Here is a 21395-nt window from a genome sequence, read left to right as displayed (position 1 = left end):
GAATCCCACCTGGTGTGGTACATGGGGGCACACGGTCCATTCCTCCCTCCCTTTCCTTGGAGGGGGCTGACCACCCTCTTCTCGCTGCCTCTTGCTCTGCCCTGGCCTCTGCTCATTTAATTCACTCTGTGTGTTTTCTGGCTCCATCACTTACAGCTTATTTTTCTTGTCTGATACCGACATTCCTGCTTTGAGTTTTAGACTCTTAAAATGTCAGAGCTGGCAAAGAGTTTCATCCATCACTTGGCTCAGCCTGTTCGTTTCTCAGGTGGGAGAACTGAAGCCGCGAGAGGTTAAGCCAAGGACGAGGACCCTGTGTCGGATTTATCTTCCCTCCCCAGCAGTTCTGTGCGCACAGAGCCGTTTCCTGAACGAAACCGACATGTAAATGCTTTGAAGGATACAGACACAGTTTCTGTGTCCGAGTGGGTTAAGTTCAGTGATGGAGGCCTGATTTAAATAACGGTTACAGTTTAGAAAGTAGAAGGTGATATGTGCTCAGGAAGCGAGCCGCATAAACCATCTCATATTGCTAAGGACCGCTTCTAAGTTTCTGCCTACTACCCTTGCTCGCCTTTTACAGGCTGCGAGCACTCACTCCCGTTCTGAGCATCCCCCCAGCACACCGTTTACAGACTCCGCTCGTGCTCTTGAACCTCGTGTTCTCTTGGCTGAGGAGGCTCTTTATCTGATCTCTTTATCTGTTAGGAAATTGTTGAAGGGATAAACCTTTCTCTGCTGTTAACTCTGTGAAGCTTCCCTTGGCCTCGTCTCCCATGCAGTTAACTGGTCCTTCAGGCTTGTTTTCGTGTCTAACTCAGGGGTCCCCGCAGGCGTGGTCCGGGTTGGCTCGTTCTTTCCCCTGGAGTGGACTGTGCTTGTTGTCATTCTTGTGGATGAATAGATGTCCCCAGCCATCTGAGGAAGGAAGGTGCCCGAGCCTCACCCCACGGTTGGTGCTAATGCTTTGGGAGAGCTAAGCAGGCCCCTGCCAGTTAATCCAAGAACTAGAAGTGGTTTGTTAAGTGAGCTCTTCATTTGTCTCACACGTTCCTCATTGCTTAGCACACAGTCTGTGTTTATAATTTCGATGGAATGAAGGAAACTAATACTACAGTTACTTTGGTGGAAAGGTATTTGAACCTAATACACCTGATTCCTTGACCCATGATTTTCCTATTTTCCACAAAATTTTGAGGTAAATGATTATTGGGAAAGTTAATTCCTTTCTCCTACTCTCTCGTTTTAGTTAATGAGAAGGAGTTTTAACTCTTACATATTGTGAGCTTTAGTCTTCAGAATTTAACACGTACTACAGAAATTCTGTATTGCTTTTTATCTTTAGAGAATAATTTAAAAATAATGACTTGCTTCAAAATGTGATTCCTAAGGTAAGTACTTAAGAATCTGATACTGTGTATTTAAGAAGGTTATGGTTATCACTGCTGGTAAATATTCTGGGTGGAGGAAATTATTGCAACAGAAAATAACATTTGTGATATAAATTATTTTCTATAGTATTGTCTGTGGTCTCAAGTTTTGCGAAAATCTAATGACACTTTCAATAGTAAATCACTGGATGCTTAAGATATAACTATTAACGTATAAACAGCTTCAAAATGCCACAAAGCAAATGGTATGCTAATTTCATTTTCAGTATTTGACAAGACTTGTGGGTTGATGCTAAGGGTTAAAGCCAATTTACTGAATTTTTTTTCCTCCTGGACTTCATTAATTGGAAGAAAGTTATGTACATAATTTAGAATACTGTATCTTGACTTTTAAGTTAGAAACAGGGTAAAAAGTACAGGGAATGTTTTAATGAACACCTGAGAACCTGCTATCCAGAATTAATAAATACTAAGATTGTCTTTTTTACTAAAGGTGTGCGTGTATGTATGTGTAAAGACAGGGAAAGTGAAGGTCTCTCAGTCATGTCTGACTCTTTGGGACCCCATGGAATATACAGTCTATGGGATTCTCCAGGCCAGAATACTGGAGTGGGTAGCCTTTCCCTTCTCCAGGGGAATCTTCCTGACCCAGGGATCAAACCCAGGTGTCCCGCATTGCAGGCGGATTTTTTACCAGCTAAGCCACAAGGGAAGCCCATGTGCATAGATATACCCAAATACATAAATGAGAGACAGTAGTGCAAACAAATTCCTACTTCTAGAGGCAACCTGCTCTCATGGTTTTGGTATGCAACCTTCCTATATATATATGTATATAATATATATATTATATTATATATATAATATTATATATAATATATAGTATATTATATTATAATTATGTTATAATTATATATTATCATTATAATATATAATAATATAATATAATTATAATATATTATAATATATTATATAAAATATATTATAGTATATATTTAAATGTTTGGCTGCATCCATGTTAGTCATGGCATGTAGGATCTTCACTACATCATGTGGGATCTTTCTTTGTGGCACACAGACTCTTAGTTGTGGCATGTGACTCAGTACTTATGGTGCTTGGGTTTAGTTGCTGTGCAGCATGTGAGATCTTAGTTCCCTGACCAAGAATTGAACCTGTGTTCCCTGCATTGTAAGGCGGATTCTTTAACCACTGAACCACCAGGGAACTCTCTAGTATATATTTTTATATTTGTTCTTTTTATACTGTATATGTTTCCGTGAACAATTTACTGAATTTGCATTTATTCATCCCTTTTAAACATTTAAAATACTTCTAATTTTTCTGCATTGTGAACAATGCTGTATGAGGTATTCTTTTACCAAGAGATAAGTATGCCTGTGTGAGAATTTCTCCAGAGTTGTCTTAGAACACAATTTGGAGAATTGGGGGGGGGGTGCATTTTTTAGATATTGTCATATCCTTCTCCAAAATGATTGCTACAGTCTTACCAGTAGTTTTATAAGTTACTATGTCTCTATAAACATAGAGAGTGGCTGGTGTAAATCTTTGTTGCTTTAATATGCATTTTTGGCTTTTGTATTTCTCTTTTTGTGACTTATTCTCTGTTCATTTTTCTTTGTGACTGGTTGTGGGAGATCTTTATGGATACTGTCTGCTAAAACATATACTCTGTTAGTTTTATGTCATAAATAACTTGTCCTGGTGCGTGACTTGTCTTTGCACTTTATGGAGGGAAATTTTAGGTTTTGATATGGTCAGATTTGAAGGAGACCATCTTAATGACACTAGGGTGGGAAAATGTTTGATGGGCCCAGGGTGCACAGTGCACAAGCCATCAAGAGAAAGATTATCAGTGTGAATGGAGTTGGCTCTTCCTACTTTACTTATTTTAATTAAAAATTTTTTTATGGCCATGCTGCTTGGCATGTGGGGTTTTAGTTCCCCAAGCAAGGGTTGAACCCATCCCCTTGCGGGGAAGCAGAGTCCTAACCTCTGGACCACCAAGAAAGTCCCTAGTTGGCTCTTTTTATAACTCTACTCTCCCATGTGAGTTTTGTTGAATATATTGTTTAGATCCTTTATACATGTTTGTTCAGTTCCATAAGAAATTCTTTTTTTTAAAAAATTCATTTTCCATTTATAGGCTAAGAAGACTTGGCATTTTTAAGGTATTGGGAGTTTGTCAAAGAACATGGTGAAAGTTTTAGTCACTCAGTTGTGTCTGAATCTTTTTGACCCCATGACTGTAGTCCGCCAGGTTCCTCTGCCCATGGGATTTCTCAGGCAAAAATACTGGAGTGAGTTGTCATTCCCTTCTCTAGGGGCTCTTCCTGACCCAGGGATTGAACTCAGGTCTCCCTCATTGTAGGCAGATTCTTTACCATCTGAGCCACCAGGGAAGCCCAAAGAACATGGTATCTCTCTATTTGTAATCTTTGTATGTTTCAGGAACATTTTGAAATGTTCTTCCTGGCGTTAGTGTTGTCCGCTGCCCTCTTGATCAGTTTATGACTCCTCACCCCTGTTGCCAGGACCCCCATCCCCTGCCTCATCTTCTCATATCTTACTGCTGAAACCTAGGAAGAATGAGAAAGGGTGTGGAGAGGAGAGGTCTCTAGCATCTTTTTCTCTGTGCTACTTCAGGAGAAAGTTGGCGCTTTACATTTACTCACTCTGGAAACATTTATTGCCTTTGTGGTGCTGGGCCTCGCACTTCTCTCATTTCCATTGACTGTTCTCAGTTAAGTTACATGGCTTCACTTCATTTTGGTTAGTGCTGTTCAGGACACCTGTTCTAACACGGTAATCATGATGAAGAAGGTTTATTTGCTATGCTAGGCATTAGTACCAACCTATCTTTTTTTTCCCTTGATCACTAGTAGCTGAGCCCTCATCAACACTGAGTGCTGTAAAACAGTGAAGTGATGGACCAAGTTAATGTCTTGAGGTTGATACCCCTTGGCACATATAACTGAAGATAAGTCTTCAGTTGATGTCACCTGGATTATCATCTCCATATATGGCTGTTAGCTTTTGCACCATTTAATTCTATGCTCTCAGCTGTTCCTTATTTTCATGTGCCCTTAAATGGAGAGCGAGCTTTTTGAATGCAGGGAGCATACCTTGTTCATCCCTGTATGATCCCTGTGTCAGGTAGCTGCTGATCACCCGCTTTGTGACTGTGCTGATAAAATTGTCTCAGTCCCCCCTCTCTTTATAAACACAAGCAAGAACACTTGTCTGCCTGCATGGGTGAACACACACACGGTCTTGTAGCTGCAGCATCAGTGTCCCAAAGCTCCCATCCCATCTGGTGGGAACCATACACGATTAGTTCCATCATTCTGTCTCCTTTCTACTTACTCTTCAGTCTGGCGTGAATGGCAGAAAGGCTGTTTGGAAGCAGTTATTGAATCTCTTTCATTTTTAATCAAGCTTATCTTATTGTAGCCAGTTTGATCTATGTGTGACCATGTTTATCAGAATTCATAGGGAGGAAATGTCTTCTAGAATTAAGATCAGGAGATGAAGAACAAGACTGAAATCTCAGTTAGCTGTCCTTCTGTAGTCAGGTAACGTAAAATTTTATACATATATTTTAAAATCTAAAAATGAGGTATGATATCTGCTACCTCCATGGCATAGTAGTGCAAACTAAATAATAATGCTTAACCCCTTGAAAAAGTATTATATGGTGTGTGTATGTGAATATATATATATATATGGTCAATATTGCACACTGAGTAGAGAGAAATTATTTCCATTATCAGGATCTGTTTTGTCCTGGCCTTTCAGAGGTTTGTTGAATTCTCAGATTGTGTTTTATTTTTGTTATAACAGTAGGCTACTAGTTTTTAAAGATATGTCTTTGTGAGAATTGCATGTTTTCTGTTTGAAAAAGCACTGTGACTAGATTTAGAACTGTAAACATTGAGAGCTACCTGTTTTGCTTCTATTTGTTCAGAGAAGTTTTTCCTAACAAATTGACTTAAAAATAAAAGTTCCCTATGGAAAATTTGTAGCATGATCATAGAAGACTATATGACTCCCTCGTGCCTGCTATTCAGGTTAACAGTGGACCCTTGGCCAGCATCACATCATCTGTGGCCTCAGCCGAGCCTCCACCCCCCGAGCCTAGAGTATCATGAAGTCAGTCCTGGACAGTGTAGTGTTTCGTCTGAATGTTCCAGTGTGTATTTCTCAATAATAAGGACTCTTAAAAATGTGAACATGAAACCATGATCATTTATGAAGACATGGAGAAGGGCGTAGCCTCTGTCTTCTGTTACTCCATCACCTTATTATTGGGGACAAGAGTGTTTCCCTTAAGACACCAGAAGTTTTACTTGGAAACCTTTTTCTTTTTTTTTTGACGTGTGATTACGATGTCTTATATAGTGTCTGGCCAGATTTACTGAACATGACTTAACTTTAAAAATCATGACTGTTGGGTTCCATCATTAATTGGCTTAGTTTGTGTGTAGTGGTCTTTTAACTTGTACTGTTTGTTAGACTACTTTGTCCTGTTGGTAACTGGCCTCTAATTGCAATGAAGTGTAGCAGACAGTAAAGTGAACAAGTCATAATGTGGGGCTAAGCTACTGAACAGTCTTACTTCAGTATAGTTACTACTGTATAGTTGGGTCCCATCCACAGCATTCCTGGCTGTCATTTTTTTTCTAGCATCTGTAACTGTGCCCTTATGACCTCCAGTGCACTGCTGTAGTTAATATATACATGTCTATGTGAGGGGACATAGCTGTTTATTTTTATTAATTTATTTATTGAGGTATAGTTGCTTTATAATGTTGTGTTGGTTTCTGCTGACTTTGAAGTGAGTCAGCTCTGTGTATACATATGTCCCCTCCCTTGTGGGCCTCCCTCCTGCCACCACCGTTCCACCCGTCTAGGTTACCATAGAGCACAAGCTGAGCTGCCTGTGCCATACAACAGGTTCCTATCAGCTGTCTATTGTACACATGGTAGTGTATCTATGTCAGGGACATATCAGTTCATTTAAGTTTATTGGTGTTGATACAGTGTCTTAGATACTCAATGACCAACCTGAAAACATTTCTTTTTACATTTTCAAGTTCGCATCTGGGTTTCAGATGTTTCAATGTGTCAGTGAAGGTGAAATTCTAGTTGAGAAACCGTCCGGTCTATTGGTTGTTTCCTCTAAAATATTTAACTTCTAATTTTTTTTTGGTTTTCCATGTGGAAGTGAGCGTTTCCGCTCTCTTTGTTTTGATGTTGTCCTGTTCACATTTGTAAGTTATCACTTCTCTTTATCTTTCTCTGTTTTAGACTTTTGCTGGTTGGTGGATGTGAAACTGCTGAAGTGGGCATATCAAAAGCTGCTAGCTGTGGACTGTCTGCCTGGAGAGTTCTTTCAGGATCACCGTATTATAAGCCTGTTACTCATGGTGGTGACAGAGTCACTGCAGTAAGTCTCATTTATGGTATTTCATTTTGTTCATTTAGACCTTATCTAAAGGTCTTAGATAAGCCCTTTGTAAGATATATGGAGAAGGAAGCAATCTGCGTTAAATGAGGATAGTGACTTAATACAAGTGAAATTTTAGGACTTCTATCAAATATCAAATTTATCTAAAGCATGCTTTATTTAACTTGATCTCATTTTTAGTAAAAATATTTGCAGATATGAAGAAAAATAATTTAGCAGTACTTGACACCACCCTTATGGCAGAAAGTGAAGAAGAACTAAACAGCCCCATGATGAAAGGGAAAGAGGAGAGTGAAAAAGTTGGCTTAAAGCTCAACATTCAGAAAACTCTAAGATCATGGCATCAGGTCCCATCACTTCATGGCAAATAGATGGGTAAACAGTGGCTGACTTTATTTTTTTGGGCTCCAAGATCACTGCAGATGGTGATTGCAGCCATGAAATTAAAAGACACTTACTCGTTGGAGGAAAGTTATGACCAACCTAGATAGCATATTAAAAAGCAGGGACGTTACTTTGTCAACAAAGGTCCATCTAGTCAAGGCTATGGTTTTTCCAGTAGTCATGTATAGATGCGAGAGTTGGACTATAAAGAAAGCTGAGTGCCAAAGAATTGATGCTTTTCAACTGTGGTGTTGGAGAAGACTCTTGAGAATCCCTTGGACTGCAAGGCGATCCATCCAGTCCATCCTAAAGGAGATGAATCCTGGGTGTTCATTGGAAGGACTGATGTTGAAGCTGAGACTTCAGTACTTTGGCCACCTGATGCGAAGAGCTGACTCATTGGGAAAGACCCTGATGCTGGGAAAGATTGAGGGCAGGAGGAGAAGGGGACGGCAGAGGGATGAGATGGTTGGATGGCATCACTGACTCAATGGACATGGGTTTGGATGGACTGAGGGAGTTAGTGATGGACAGGGAGGCCTGGCGTGCTGTGGTTCATGGGGTCACAAAGAGTCGGACATGACTGAGTGAGTGAATGGAACTGAACTGATACTTGAATTTACTTATTTAGACCTTGACATTTATTAAGTCCTTTGATGCGCTGGCAGCAGTTCTGCACACTGCCACAGGTTGTAGCTCATTTAACTCTCAGTAACCCTTTGAGATAGGTATTGTTAGTAGCTTGAGTCTGTTGATGACAAAGGTGAAATTTAGCTGGGTCAGCCAGCTAGCAAGTGGCAGAATGAGAGTGCAAAATCTGGCAGGAGTTCCCTGTTCAAGTTCTTAACTGCCTTGGTTCTTCCATTTTGTTACATATTGATCGGGGCTGTTTATTCACTCTATTATTGAGCTTCTCTTTTCTATCAGTCACTCCTTTCTTCTGTAGTCAGTATAGGTTAGGCTCTGCTGTGAAAATAAAAATTAGCCACATAAACAGAAAAATGAAAAATCCCGACTTTTTTGTGGCTTACCCCATGAAAGCGTATCCCTTATTTGTGGCAAAGTCTGCTGTTGATATCATGGCCTCCTGGACAGCTTGTTCCAAGTGATGATTAAAGGATCCGTGGAGGGTGGTACTCTTGAGGGTCCACTGTCTCAGTTTAGGGTATTAGTGGGGGAAGCAGAGGAGTAAAAGGAGGGTCTTCTTATTGTCTCACACCAGAGCTGGCATCACTTCTGCTCACAGTTCATTGCCTGTAACTCATCATGTAGCTTCTCCTACCTTCAAAGGGTCTGGGAAGTAGTTTTCTGTGTCTAGAAAGGAGAGAAAAACTAGACGTTAGTGAATATTAATTGTTTCTAACATATTGACCCCTGGTGGCTCAGCTGGTCAAGAATCCGCCTGCAATGCGGGAGACCTGGATTTGATCCCTGGGTTGGGAAGATCCCCTGAAGGGAGGGAACAGCTGCCCACTCCAGTATTCTAGGCCTAGAGAATCCCATGGACTGCATAGTGTTCTGAGTTGCAAAGAGTCAGACATGACTGAGCGGCTTTCACTTTCACCTTAATGGCCACTCTGTGATTTGTATTTTTTTTTTTGTATAAATTGTATGATCATAATTATGGACCCTGTGCTTAGCATGTTGCCTGATATGCATTCATATTTTTCTAGTGAGGGAAGAAACCAAGAGATTGAAGTGAAACATGACATAAGTGATGATTATTCCTATGAATGTATTTGTTCCACTGTTTTTGTCTCAAAATGAATGTATTTGTTCCATTGTTTCTGTCTTAAAATAATGATTTCAAAATAATCCTTTAAAACAGTGGTTAAATGTTTCAAGGTTGAAGAGGAACCAGTGAAGAAGTACTTTTGAAGAGAAATCTTTAGGAATCATAGTAGGCCTCCATTTTTTTTTTTGTTTGGGTTTTAGAATATGCTGACATATGTAATGGTGAATTTAGCACAACAAAGTAGTAAGTGGTTTTTTTTTTTAATTAGGTCAACTTACTGGTTCAATATGGCACCAGACTTCAAAGCTGTTTATGTTTGTCGATCAGTTCATACAGTACTGTGCCTTGTGCTTTTTCTTCCATTCATGATCGTTCTGCTCACTCTGGCACCCATTTATTCTCTCTGCAGGATCCAGTAAGGCATTCAGTTTGGATGTTTATTAGCCCACATTTCATAGATAAGGAGCCCAAGGCCCTGGGAGATTTTAGCAACTAAAAAATAGGGCAGCAGGGATGGCACCAGGTCTCGTGGTTCCGTTGAGCGCTTTCCTCACACCCTGTGCGAAATTACATACATCTCATTGGCACCATCAAATTTATGCTGTGATGATTCTCCCATAATTTATTTGAAAAAAGAATGAGATAGCAGTTGGATGTCTTGTTTGATATTTGTAATAATTTAGTTGTGTTCCTCCCTCTGATTTCACACTTGGCTTGTCGTTTTATATGTGAGATGTATCAGAGCAGATCCTGAAAAGAATTTGAACAGTTTTATATCCTGACTCTTTAAGTCTGCACCTTATTTTTTTTTTTAAGTCTTTATTGAATTTGTTACAATACTGCTTCTGTTTTATGATTTGGTTTTTGGCCGCAAGGCATGTGGGATCTTAGTCCCCTCAACCAAGGGATTTAACCCCCTCCCTTGAAAGGCAAAATCCCAACCACTGGACTGCCAGGGAAGTCCCTGCAGCTTAGTTTTTTTTTTTTTTTTACTGACTGTGCCATGAGGCTTCCTGGATTTTAATTTCTAAGCAGGGATTGAACCCAGACCACGACAATGAAAGCACTGAGGTCTAACCACTGGACCACCAGAGGTGTCCCTGCAGCTTATTTTTAAATGATTCAGTCAAAAAATAATTTTTTAAAAAGTATATATACACATACAGAAAATGCAATCATGGTGAAATGTTAATTGGTGAACTCAGGTAAAAGGTATATTGGTATTTCATTGTGTAATCATTTCACCTTTTCAGTAACTATGAAATTTGTCAGAATATTAAAGGTTGAAGGGGAAAAAGAAAGAACAGGTAATTTTGGAGGATATAAGACGAGAAAAGTTGGCTAACTGTGAAGGGCTGTTTTAGTAGGATGTCATCAAGTATATTTATGACAGAGTCTGGGACAGGGGAGGCATGAAGAACTGTCATGTATTATGAAGCCTTTTTTTCACTGTGGCTTCTTTGAATTCTCTGTGCTTTCACTTTGCTCCTCCCTGAAGTATTGGAATTTGCTCTTCTATGTATGGTCCTTCCTTCTCTGGCCTGAAGCTTCAGTATTGGAGTCTCTTAAAAGAAAATTGCTTGTGCACTGACAGAATAAGTGGGGGGAAATATTGAATTGCAAATTGAGGTCTCCGCTGTATGATACACTTCTTGAAATGCTGCAAGTGTATTTTAATTATGTTAGCGCCTTTTAAATGTGTCCTGCAGCTAAACTCGCAATCATTCTGCGTAGCCTTCCCCTCCCTCAAAGTAATTTCAAGCTATAGGATTAGTTCTTCTTGTCAGGTGGCAGATATTGTTTGCATCGAACTGCTTGTTGTTTGTTTAAGGCTGCTATTGTGTTGGGGTGGCTATTGACGGAAAAAGTGCTGCTGACACGTATATTCTCGTATCTCGCAAGGCTGCTAGGTTGTAAAAGAGGCTGTGCAAAATTCAATATATGCCCTGACCAACGTTTCCAAATTAATGTTGGTGTCATCTGTGTGCGAGTTTTATTTATTCATTTGTTCAACATTGATTCACTGCTGCAGGTATCAGAGCATCAAGGTAGCAGCCCTCAAGGGGTTTGTTTATTGGACTGGAGAATGCAGCTGTGTGCCCAGATGCAGGCAAGAAACTATAGCAGATACTGGGGGAGTCCAGTCCCTGGGGAGGGGAGAGGGGAGCCTGGGCTCAGGAGCCCGAAGGCTGGAGTTGGAATCCTAGCCTCAGCACTTACTGCTTGTGTCTTATGGCTCTTGTCAGGTTCAAATGAGATGATAAACAGTAAAATGTTTTACAGTGTTCATTATTGTCTACTTGTATTTTTAAGGTGGAAATTTTGGAAAAGTGTGTAAAAAAGGAACAAAACTATTTTTTTGTACCTGATGCTGCTGCCTCTTCAGTATGGGATGTTGCTGTGGAAAGAATACAGGCTTTTTGACATTCTGTTTCTATGAGAAAATAGAAGTAATCAGAATATTTTCATAAAGAGCCTCCATCGATACTTCAGCTTTGTATTTTTTCTCTTGTTATTACAGATGAGCTGTGCTTGGACCAGCCAAGGCTAGCTCCTCTGTTTTTCCACTGGATCTCATACTCTTGTTTATTGAAGAATATTTTTGCAAATCATGAATCTTGTTGCCAGTTAGGTTTATAAGCAAACAGTGTGCGTTTATTTTTCCCATTGTAAAACCTTTTTAGTTTAGGGCACTTAGACCCTACTAAATCCTGCTACCAGCCCTTTTCTTTCCTTTTCATGAGTCTTCTTTACTTGATCAGTTTCTTCTTTTTCTGTTCTCTCTTGAATTTACCTGGATGGGGCTTTACCTCCATGATTTCACTGAAATCATGTTGCTGATATCAACTCCCTCCAATATTTTACTAGTTGATTGGTATACTTTAATTCTAATTGCTTATACAAAAATCAGTTATTTGATTTTATTTTTCCCTTCCCCTCTTCTTTTCCTAGTTATTTCTGTTTTGTCAGAACACACAGTATTTATACATTAGCTTCAGCCCTCGTCCTCATTTTTCTTTAGTCATAGGTGTTCATTTATATATTTTAAAATGCTCACTGCCACTTTGGAGTTTTCCCAGTCACCTCTTGGTTGGATGAAATTATCCTTTGATAGATGTTTTGAGAAGGGCTCATAGATGAAGAGTTTCTTAGGTTTTTGTGTATTTGGAATTGTTTTTCATAGCCTGGATATTTGAAGGAAAACTTCTCTGGATATAAGACCTTTGGTTTACTCGTTCTTTCATTGAACGTGAAAAATACTGCTCTATTGTTGGCTTTGCTTTGGGTGCGAAATTTGAAAAGTTGATGTGAGTCAGATTATCTTCCTTTTGTGTATTATTTGGCCATTTTGTTGGGAGGCTTTGAGGATTTTCTGTATCTTTGCTTGGTAAAGAATTCGCCTGCAATGCAGGAGACCCTGGTTCGACTCCTGGGTTGGGAAGATCTGCTGGAGAAGGGATAGGCTACCCGCTCCAATATTCTTGGGCTTCCCTTGTGGCTCAGCTGGTAAAGAATCTGCCTGCAGTGTGGGAGACCGAGGTTTGATCCCTGGGTTGGGAAGATCCCCTGGAGAAGGGAAGGCTACCCACTCCGGTATTCTGGCCTGGAGAATTCCATGAACTGTGTAGTCCACGGGGTTGCAAAGAGTCAGACACGATTGAGCAACTTTCATTCTGGAATCTAATAGATTTCCTGGACTATTTCTTGGAGTTGATTTTTCTGGGTTAATTTTTCCAGGTACCTGTTAATGCTTTCAATGTATAGATTAGATCTGTTTTCATTTCTGGAAAGTTTTCTTGGACCGTGAGTTTAGGCGGTGGTTTTAGATAGACTTTAGACCCCTATGCCCTATGCTAGCTTGTCTCATCTGTCTTTCTGGACCCTACAGTTATTTTTTTCAGTCTGTTTTTGCTCACCACCAAGCTTGATCGTGGGCTTGGGTTGGGGTGGATGGAATGTGGGGGTTGGCAAGAGCAGTGCAGATGACACATTGGGAGGTTTCTCCTTATGCCTACAATGATTTTGAAGTTTGGGTTATCTTTTATCTTCTTCAAATTTAGCTGAAATAAATTTCATGGAGATTTATTTTTCCCTTCTTGCATTTTCTTGCTTTTGGAGGAAATGTGGAGCTAGACCACCAGTAATGTCTTTAGTTACTCAAAAGTTCTGGTAGGAACATTTTAACCTCAACTCAGGCATGCTCCCCTCTTTGCCTTTTTCTTCTAAAGTGAAGTTCATGTAACATAAAATTGACCATTAAGTTTTTTAAAGTGTACAGTTTAGTGGCATTTAGTACATTCAGTGTTGTGTAACCAGCACCACTGTCCAGGTCCAGGGCATTTTCATCACCCCAAAGGGAAATGCCAAACCCATTAAACAGTCCCCTCTCCCCAGCTCCTGGCAATCACTGATCTGCTTTCTGTTTCCATGAATTTACCTACTCTGAAAATTTCATACAGAGTCATACAGGATGAGATTTTATATCTGAAGTCTTTCATTTAGCAATATATTTTTGTTGTTCATCCAAATTGTGGAATGCACCAGTACTTTATTCCTTTTTATGACTGAATAATACTCTGTTGTATAGATATCCTCCATTCTTTAGTTAGTGGACATTTGAGTTGTTTGTACATTTTGGCTATTATTAATAGTGTCACTACGAACATTTGTGGCAAGTATTTGAACACCTGTTTTCAATTCTTTGAGGTATAAACTTAGGATGCAATTGCAGGGTCATGTGATAATTCTGCTTAACCATTTGAACAACTGCCAGACTCTTCCACAGTGGCTGTGCTGTTTTATGTTCTCACCAGCAATGTACTGGTGTTTCAAGTTCTCTGTACAACTTCAGTTATACTTATTTTCCATTTCTAAAATATTAACGGCTTTATCTCTTGCTTTTAAATCTAGAGACAAAAATAGTCTTGTGTTATATTATTTCAAATGCTTGTTTCTGAATGATTTTATTCTGGTATTTTCCAAGAATAGGATCAATTTCCTCATGAATGAAATTTCTATTGGCAACCTGGGACAGTCTCATTTGAGAAGAGCTGCTCATTAGATTCTTATTTGCATAGATTGTATTAGACTTGTGTATATATTTGAAAAAAAAACACATTTGATTATGACTTTATTTTGTAAGATTTGTCACTTGGTCGATTTTTTCCCAAACAAAAACAAAATCTCACCAAGATTTCTGATATTTATTGATTTTCTTAACATTTCTTAAAATACTAGATATGCTCTAGTTTTCATTGCATGATGAAAGGACTTTATACCATGAGGAAGTGTTCCATTGATCTTTAATTGTATGATGTGTGTTTATTTTGTAGGTACCAAAGACGCTGGGATTATTAAGGATGTTAAGTGGCAAGTTTTACAGTCGCCAGGGACAAGAACAGGTAATGCAGATTGGATTAACCTTAGAAACCATTTTCACCAAAGTCCACTTAAGGACAAAGTTGAGTGAACCTTGAACATGATAGATGTTCACCTGAATTTGCTCTTAATTATAAACTATGTGAGTGTATGCATTAATAAGGATTCATGAAGCTGTTCACTGAAGATTTGTGTATTTTACTATGTATGTCATTCTTATCTCAATAAGGAAAATTAAAAGAAAATTTCAAGAATGAACCTAGTCCTCTTGGGTCTGGGAATATAGCCCAAAGACGTTTCCTGGAAGCATTATATATCTTTGAATCTTCTTATTTTATCTTACTTGGGAATTTTGTATGCTTGTGCATAACATATACTTTTTATTCGTTGATTTTAAAATATCCCTTCCCTTACATTTTTACAGTTTTCCAGTTAGCATTCTCTTTTGCCATTTCATGGAGTTTGTCTTTATCTTGCAGATGAAGAACTATATGAAAGACTAAATGCCTTGGCCTCTGCCATGTACTTTATTCTTTCTAATTTACTGCGTTGCCTCTGTTGTTCTTTCTGTGACCATATTAGTTCAAGAGAGCATTACTTTTTTGAGTCAGACTTCTAAACTACAGTGGGTTCAACTGTCTACTGAACTCCATAGAGGGCAGGGATTTATGTTTGTTTTGTACACTACAGGTTCCTCAGAGTATAAAACAGTGCCTGGCATGTACTATGTATTACTGAATATGTAATATTCAATAAATGTTGAGTGTTGGAAGAGCAGTGCTTACCAGTTCACCTTTTATTGAGCTGAGTGTTTTTTTTTCTTTAAGTGTATGTAATAATTTAGAACATTTTGAATGCATGTGCTGAAATTCAGTCCTTTGATTTGAATATAGCTTGTCCATTTGAAAGGTATAATAAAATTGGAAATCACTTGTTTTTGATTGCTCTGTATACATGATAAACAGCTGAAGAAAGTGAGACAATTTAGTCTTCATACAAAGATCTGATATTTAACATTGAAAAAAGTCTCTTAGAATGGACAGTTGAAAAGTTTTTTTGCAGCGTTTGAGAGAAGACACAGTTCCTACTCCAAATATTGCTGCAAGTTGTAGAAGACCTTAATTAGTGTTTTTCATTAACACAAGATCAAATGGACATTTGAACTAATGATTTAATAATGTAAGTGAGAAGTAGAAGTTAAAATAATGCTCACTTTATTTCAGTAGTGTTTTGTTAGTATCACATTGCTACACAAAAGAATCGGTGAAGTAAGAGGAAAATATCTTTTAAAGAATTTTAGGGAGCAATTTAAGATGGGGAGGGGTAAATAGGAGGATTGACAGTGAAGTTAATTAAAGGGGCCATAAATGAATTACTAATGTAAGAAGACAGTTTACTGTGCAAAAATGTCTTTGTAAATCCTCTTGCGATGCTTCTACCCAGTGATTCTCACTTACCAAGTAATTAGTTTGCTAGACCACCTTTTGAAGTTAAAACCTCATGGAGTAAACTGAAGCAGGTGGTAAGTGATAGTCACTGTTTTTCTTTTCCTCACCTTTATTGAGAGATAATTGACAAATGAAATTGTAAGATAGTTAAATTGATGATTTGATACAGGCACATATACATTGTGAGAAGATTTTCTGCCACTGACTTAATTAATACATGTATCACTTCACATATTTACTTTTTGTGTCTCTTACACTTAAATCCTACCCTCAACAAATTTCAATTATACAATACAGTGTTATCACCTGTAGTTATCAGTGTCATACATTAGGTCCTCAGACTTTATTCATCTTATAACTGAAAGATTATACAGCTCTACAACCTCTGCCTTTCCTCCAGTCTCCAGCCCCTGGTAGGCAAACACTATTCTATTCACTGTATTTATGATTTTGACTTACGATTTTCTTTATAGATTCTGTGTATAAGTGATACAACATAGTGTTTGTCTTTTTTTTAATCTGGCTTATTTCACTTAGCAAAATGCTGTCCAGTCTCATTCATGTTTTTTTGCAAATGACGGGATTTCCTTCCTTTAAAAAAGATGAATAATATTCCATGTTGAAGAATAAAGATTAATATAATTAATTCTTTATATATTAATTTATATATAAAATAGGGATGTGCTTTCTTCCTTTTGCATGTGGCTGTCCAGTTTTTCCAGTATCATATACTGATGAGACTGTTTTCCCCATTGTGTATTCTTGGCTCCTTTGTTGTAAATGAATGGACCATATATGCCTGAGTTTAGTTCTGGCCTCTCTCTTCTATCCATTGCCCTGTGTCTCTGTTTTTATGCCAGTTTCATATGTGTTTAATTACTATTTGCAATGTAGTCTAAACCTGGATGTATGATGCCTCTAGTTTTGTTCTTCTTTCTCAGGATTATTTTGACTCCTTGGGTCTTTTGTGGTACCATACAAATTTCAGGATTATTTGTTCTATTTCTGTAAATAATGCCTTTCTAATTTTGACAGAGATTGCATTGAATCTATAGATCACTTTGGGTAGTATGGACATTTTAACAATAGTAATATTTCCAGTCCATGAACATGGAATTTCTTTAATTTGTGCCTTTTTCAGTTTCTTTCATTAATGTTTTATGGCTTTCAGTGTATATGTCTCTCACTTCCTTGTTTAAATTTATTACTAAATATTTTACTGTTTTTGATGTTAATGCGATTGTTTTCTTAATTTCTCTTACTGATAGTTTGCTCTTACTGTATAGAAATTGTATGTTGATTTCTGTATCCTGCAATTTTATGAATTTATTTATTCTAACAAGTTTTTGGTAGTCTTTAGGGTTTTCTGTATATAATATCATGTGATCTACAAACTGAGCCAGTTTTACTTCTTTTCTGAATTCTATGACTTTTAATTCTTTTTCTTGCCTAATTGCTCTGGCTAGGACTTTTTTTATACCACGTTGGATAAAAGTGACAAGAGTGGGCACCCTTGTTACTCATCTTGGAGCTTTCTGCTTTTCCCTGCTAAGTTACATATTCTTGACCAACATTCCAGCTGTTGAAATGATGATTAAAATGAAAGTGGCATTCATAGTTGAGGAATGTGAAAGAAATTCACCGATATATTTTAACCAAAGTGAAAATTAGTTATATCTAAATTTTGTTGCTTTTACCGCTACTTAATTTAGATGGAGGAGAAGAGAACAAAATTGTTATTCACATAACCTGAGATACCTTAATACAATGGGTGGGGTTTGAATGTTTGAGGTTAACGTTTGTTGTGGTGTACAGTTGGTTGAAAAGCCATTTCCTCCTATTTCCAAAGCACACACTCCTGAATTCTCTTCCTTGCCAACTAACAGACTTTCTCATTTCTGAATACTGCAGACTCTACTCAGGTTTCTGAGTACTGCTCACTCTGCTCACAGAATTCAGCATGGGTTTCCTAATTGTGGCTTTACATCTTGTGTTGCAGTTACTGACAGGATAATAAATTATTTTCTGGTCCAGAAATACCCTGCATGCTGTAGATACTCCAGAAAACTTTCTACAAATAAAAAGCAGAGTTTATACTTTAGAAGGAAATCACCGTGTTTCTAAAGTAATATAGGTGACTTATCTATCTTTGGCTGGCTACAATTCAGTTCCTACTAATAACCATGTCTTCTTACTGTACATGTTTATGGAAGTTAAACAGATAACTTTGGACTTGAAAGAAAAGAACATTTAATGTGTATGTGTGTAATGCCTGAGATTTGCTTTAAAATCCTCCAGGGGACAGAAGTCCCCGATGGCATTGTGGTGATGGGGGAATGACACGTGAGACAAGCTTGAAATGTTGATATGTTTGTTTAAGATGGTTGTTGGGCCCATGGGTATTTATTATACTGCAGTTTCAGCTTTTGTGTGTGTGAGTGCAAATTTCTGCAACAAAATGCTTATGGAAGGGCATGGTACTTTTGCAGTGTGGCTGTCGTGGCATCAAAGGAAACTAAGGGCATCCAGAAAAAAAGGAAGTTTATAAAAACACACATACACACACCAAAAAAAAAAAAACTAAGCCAAAAAATGTACACTGAATAATGTGAATAATTTAACAGCAGCATTATGACCAGGGAAATAATGAACAAATATGTGAAACATCCTTTTGTTTTCATCCCTCCCTCCCTTCCATCTTTCCTGCACACTTAAGCAATAAATATATTCACTGAAATGTCCCCACTGGCTACTTGCTTTCAAAGCACTTTTTTAAAAAAAAATTTATTTATTTTAATTGGAGGCTAATTACTTTACAATATTATAGGAGTTTTTGCCATACATTGACATGCATCAGCCATGAGTGTACATGTGTTCCCCATCCTGAACCCCCCGCCCACCTCCCTCCCTCAAAGCACTTTTAGTGGAGTTGTTTAATGGAGTTCCTGCATGTTACCACACAGAGCACAATTAGCACGTGACTAATTGTTCAGGTGCTGAAGCAATAAAGTGTACTTGATGGTAATTTCTACTGCTGAGCATGCCTGTCAGTATTAGAAAGGCTGTGGCCCAGGTGAGGGCAGAGATCGTGGTGCCCTCAGGGCGCGTGGAGGGGGAGGGGAGACTCCAGTGCGGTTCAGGTCCCGCTGTTTATACAGAATGATGATCCTGGGCAAGTGTTGTCACATTTCATGTCTTCAGTTTCTTCATCTGTCAACTCTGAAGCATGGGTGGAAAGTTCTTTTCATTAACACATATCAGTGCTTCAGAGCCCGTCTTCTGCAGAACCACGGAGCTAGTTGACATAGAGTTGTGAGAGGAAGATGCCAGGTCCTTCATCTTCTACTTGTTGGGGCTTCCCTGGTGGCTCAGACGGTAAAGAGTCTGCCTCCAGTGCGGGAGACCCAGGTTCAATCCCTGGATTGGGAGGAATTCCCCTAGACAAGGAAATGGCAACCTATTCCAGTATTCTTGCCTGGAAAATCCCATGAATGGAGGAGCCTGGTGGGCTACAGTCCATGGGATCTCAGAGTTGGACACGACTGAGTGACTTCACTTTCACGTTCATCTTCTATTCATTGTTCCATCTCCATCAGAGAGGAAGAGATGTGGTATATGCAGATTTTTGCTTGATGTGCTTTTGCTTTTGTTGCTTCTCCTTCTCAAGCATTTGGATTTTAATCCCTTACATTTAATTATGACATTCTGGAATAGATCTGTTATATCCCATTAAAGTGATTTTAGTCCTCAGTGAGGAGATTAGAGTATGCTAATCTTGTCTATTCACTCATCCAGCAATGTTCCTCACTTCCAGAAATTGCTCTCCTTGTTTTTGATGGCCTGTGTGCCTAGTTGTTTTAGACCCAAGGACTTAAACTCTGTCTGCAAAGGCCAGGTAGATAATAATGGTGAGTCAAGTCCGTTGTAAATTCTGTTGGGTTTTTTTTTTTTTTGGTATAGTCATCGTTACTTTTCAGTCCTGCAGCTTTCAACCTTAATCTTGGGGCCATAATAGAAAATAATGGGGGTTTTGGCTAACTGGAAAGCTCATGACCCTTCTAAGAGAGTAAATACTACCTAGTTCCAGCTGATTATGCCCTTTGGGCCCTATATTGCCAGCTTTTCTAAATGTTCAGGAGAAATATGATTGTGGACTGCCATTTTCTGGTCTGTTTTATTTTTTGTAGGGAGACTACCTTAGAGGCTGTTCTTAATAAATGCTTGAATGGGAAATAGGTCTTCAGTTAGTGTTTCTTCAGTTCTTCCAGTTCTGTTGTAGTTGTTCAGTAGGTAACATCTCTGCTGGGGATGGTTTCTCTTGTGGCAACTGAGCAAACCTGGTGTCCTCATGGTCAAGGACTGAGATTATGTGGACAAGTAGAACAAGGAAGAACTAGGCTTCCTCTGTGTAGCCCAGGATTGGCCATGTAAAGTCAGTATTTTACAAGGTGTCTCTGTTTTGTGGCAACACTTAGATTCCTTAAATTGAATAATTTGCCAGCAGATCTGGAAAATCTGACCCATCTAAAGTGTTTCTTAAATTAAGGAGTGAATTTTCCTCTAGTCTATTTTTTATTCCCTTTGAACCCTTTCCCCCTCCATCTCTTCCTCTGCTTCTCATTCACAGCATGAATTTGTGGCTTGTTCATGGTGTAGAATATTCCAGGTGTTGTGTTCATATAGAATCTTGTACAAATTACGAAATTCAAGAAACGCATAATTTTGTCAACATCAACCCATAAGATACTGAGAACTCATAGTAATCTATGTGTGATATAAAGGAATATTTTTATAACGTTCACTTATTTGGATTTTACGTTATATGCAAATCATAACACTATAAAGGAGATTGAAAAAACACCTTTGGGCAGGAGTCTTGTTTTTTTATTTTCTGGAGCACATTTATAATGTTATGAAGCTGTCCGAGTCCTTAGTTACACGAGGTCGCTTACTACAAGGCCACCCTGAAGAATGTTATTAATTTCTGGAAGTTATTTCTATTGCCTACAAGTCCCTTGCTCTGACGTTACTGTGATATAATTGTTGTCTAGGATGGGATCTTCAAGATGAGCCTCTCTCCAGATGGGACCCTCCTTGCGGCCATTCACTTCTCAGGAAAGCTAAGCATCTGGGCCATCCCGTCTCTGAAGCAGCAAGGGGAGTGGGCTCAAAACGAGCAGGTGTGTCTCTCGATTATGATTATTCCTAGAATGATTCTCACATGAGGGTGAGTACTGACAATACAGATTTCATTTTTGTGATATTTTATGTTTATTTAAAATGTGGCTCACAGCTATTTATTCTGATAATTCCTAAGCTGTCCTTTGTTTAAAATGCTATTATCACAGTAGCAGGACAAATGAGGAACAGAGTAGGACTCCTTGCTGATACTGATCTGTAGAGCAGGATACTGTATCCCGAGTGTCCTCTGTCCACTGAACTCTGCATGTCCTTTGCCTCCTCATTCCCCAAATACAGAATGGAGATGTTAATTTTTCAGCAAAAGTTAGCTAATATCAAAGATTCAAAAGCTCATTTTCTTCAACAGAGTTACCTTTCTTTCCAGATC

At 38.6% G+C, this 21395-nt stretch overlaps 1 protein-coding gene across 9 annotated transcripts in view; it reads left to right on the top strand.

Annotated features, from left to right (window-relative positions):
* Positions 1 to 21395, top strand: part of NBAS (NBAS subunit of NRZ tethering complex) — a 325229-nt gene that overhangs the window by 48025 nt on the left and 255809 nt on the right. For all 9 annotated transcript variants that reach the window (XM_081595917.1, XM_081595916.1, XM_081595914.1 and 6 more), the window contains 3 exons: positions 6721 to 6859; positions 14333 to 14401; positions 20878 to 21006. In XM_081595917.1, the coding sequence (XP_081452043.1) occupies positions 6721 to 6859; positions 14333 to 14401; positions 20878 to 21006 (337 nt within the window). The remainder of the gene's footprint in view (positions 1 to 6720; positions 6860 to 14332; positions 14402 to 20877; positions 21007 to 21395) is intronic.

The sequence above is a fragment of the Giraffa tippelskirchi genome, chromosome 4, assembly GCF_054371585.1.
Source record: "Giraffa tippelskirchi isolate mGirTip1 chromosome 4, T2T-mGirTip1v1.2.pri, whole genome shotgun sequence".
NCBI lineage: Eukaryota > Metazoa > Chordata > Mammalia > Artiodactyla > Giraffidae > Giraffa > Giraffa tippelskirchi.
The sequence above is the reverse complement of the archived record's forward strand: the minus strand, read 5'-3'. Positions and strand labels throughout refer to the sequence as shown.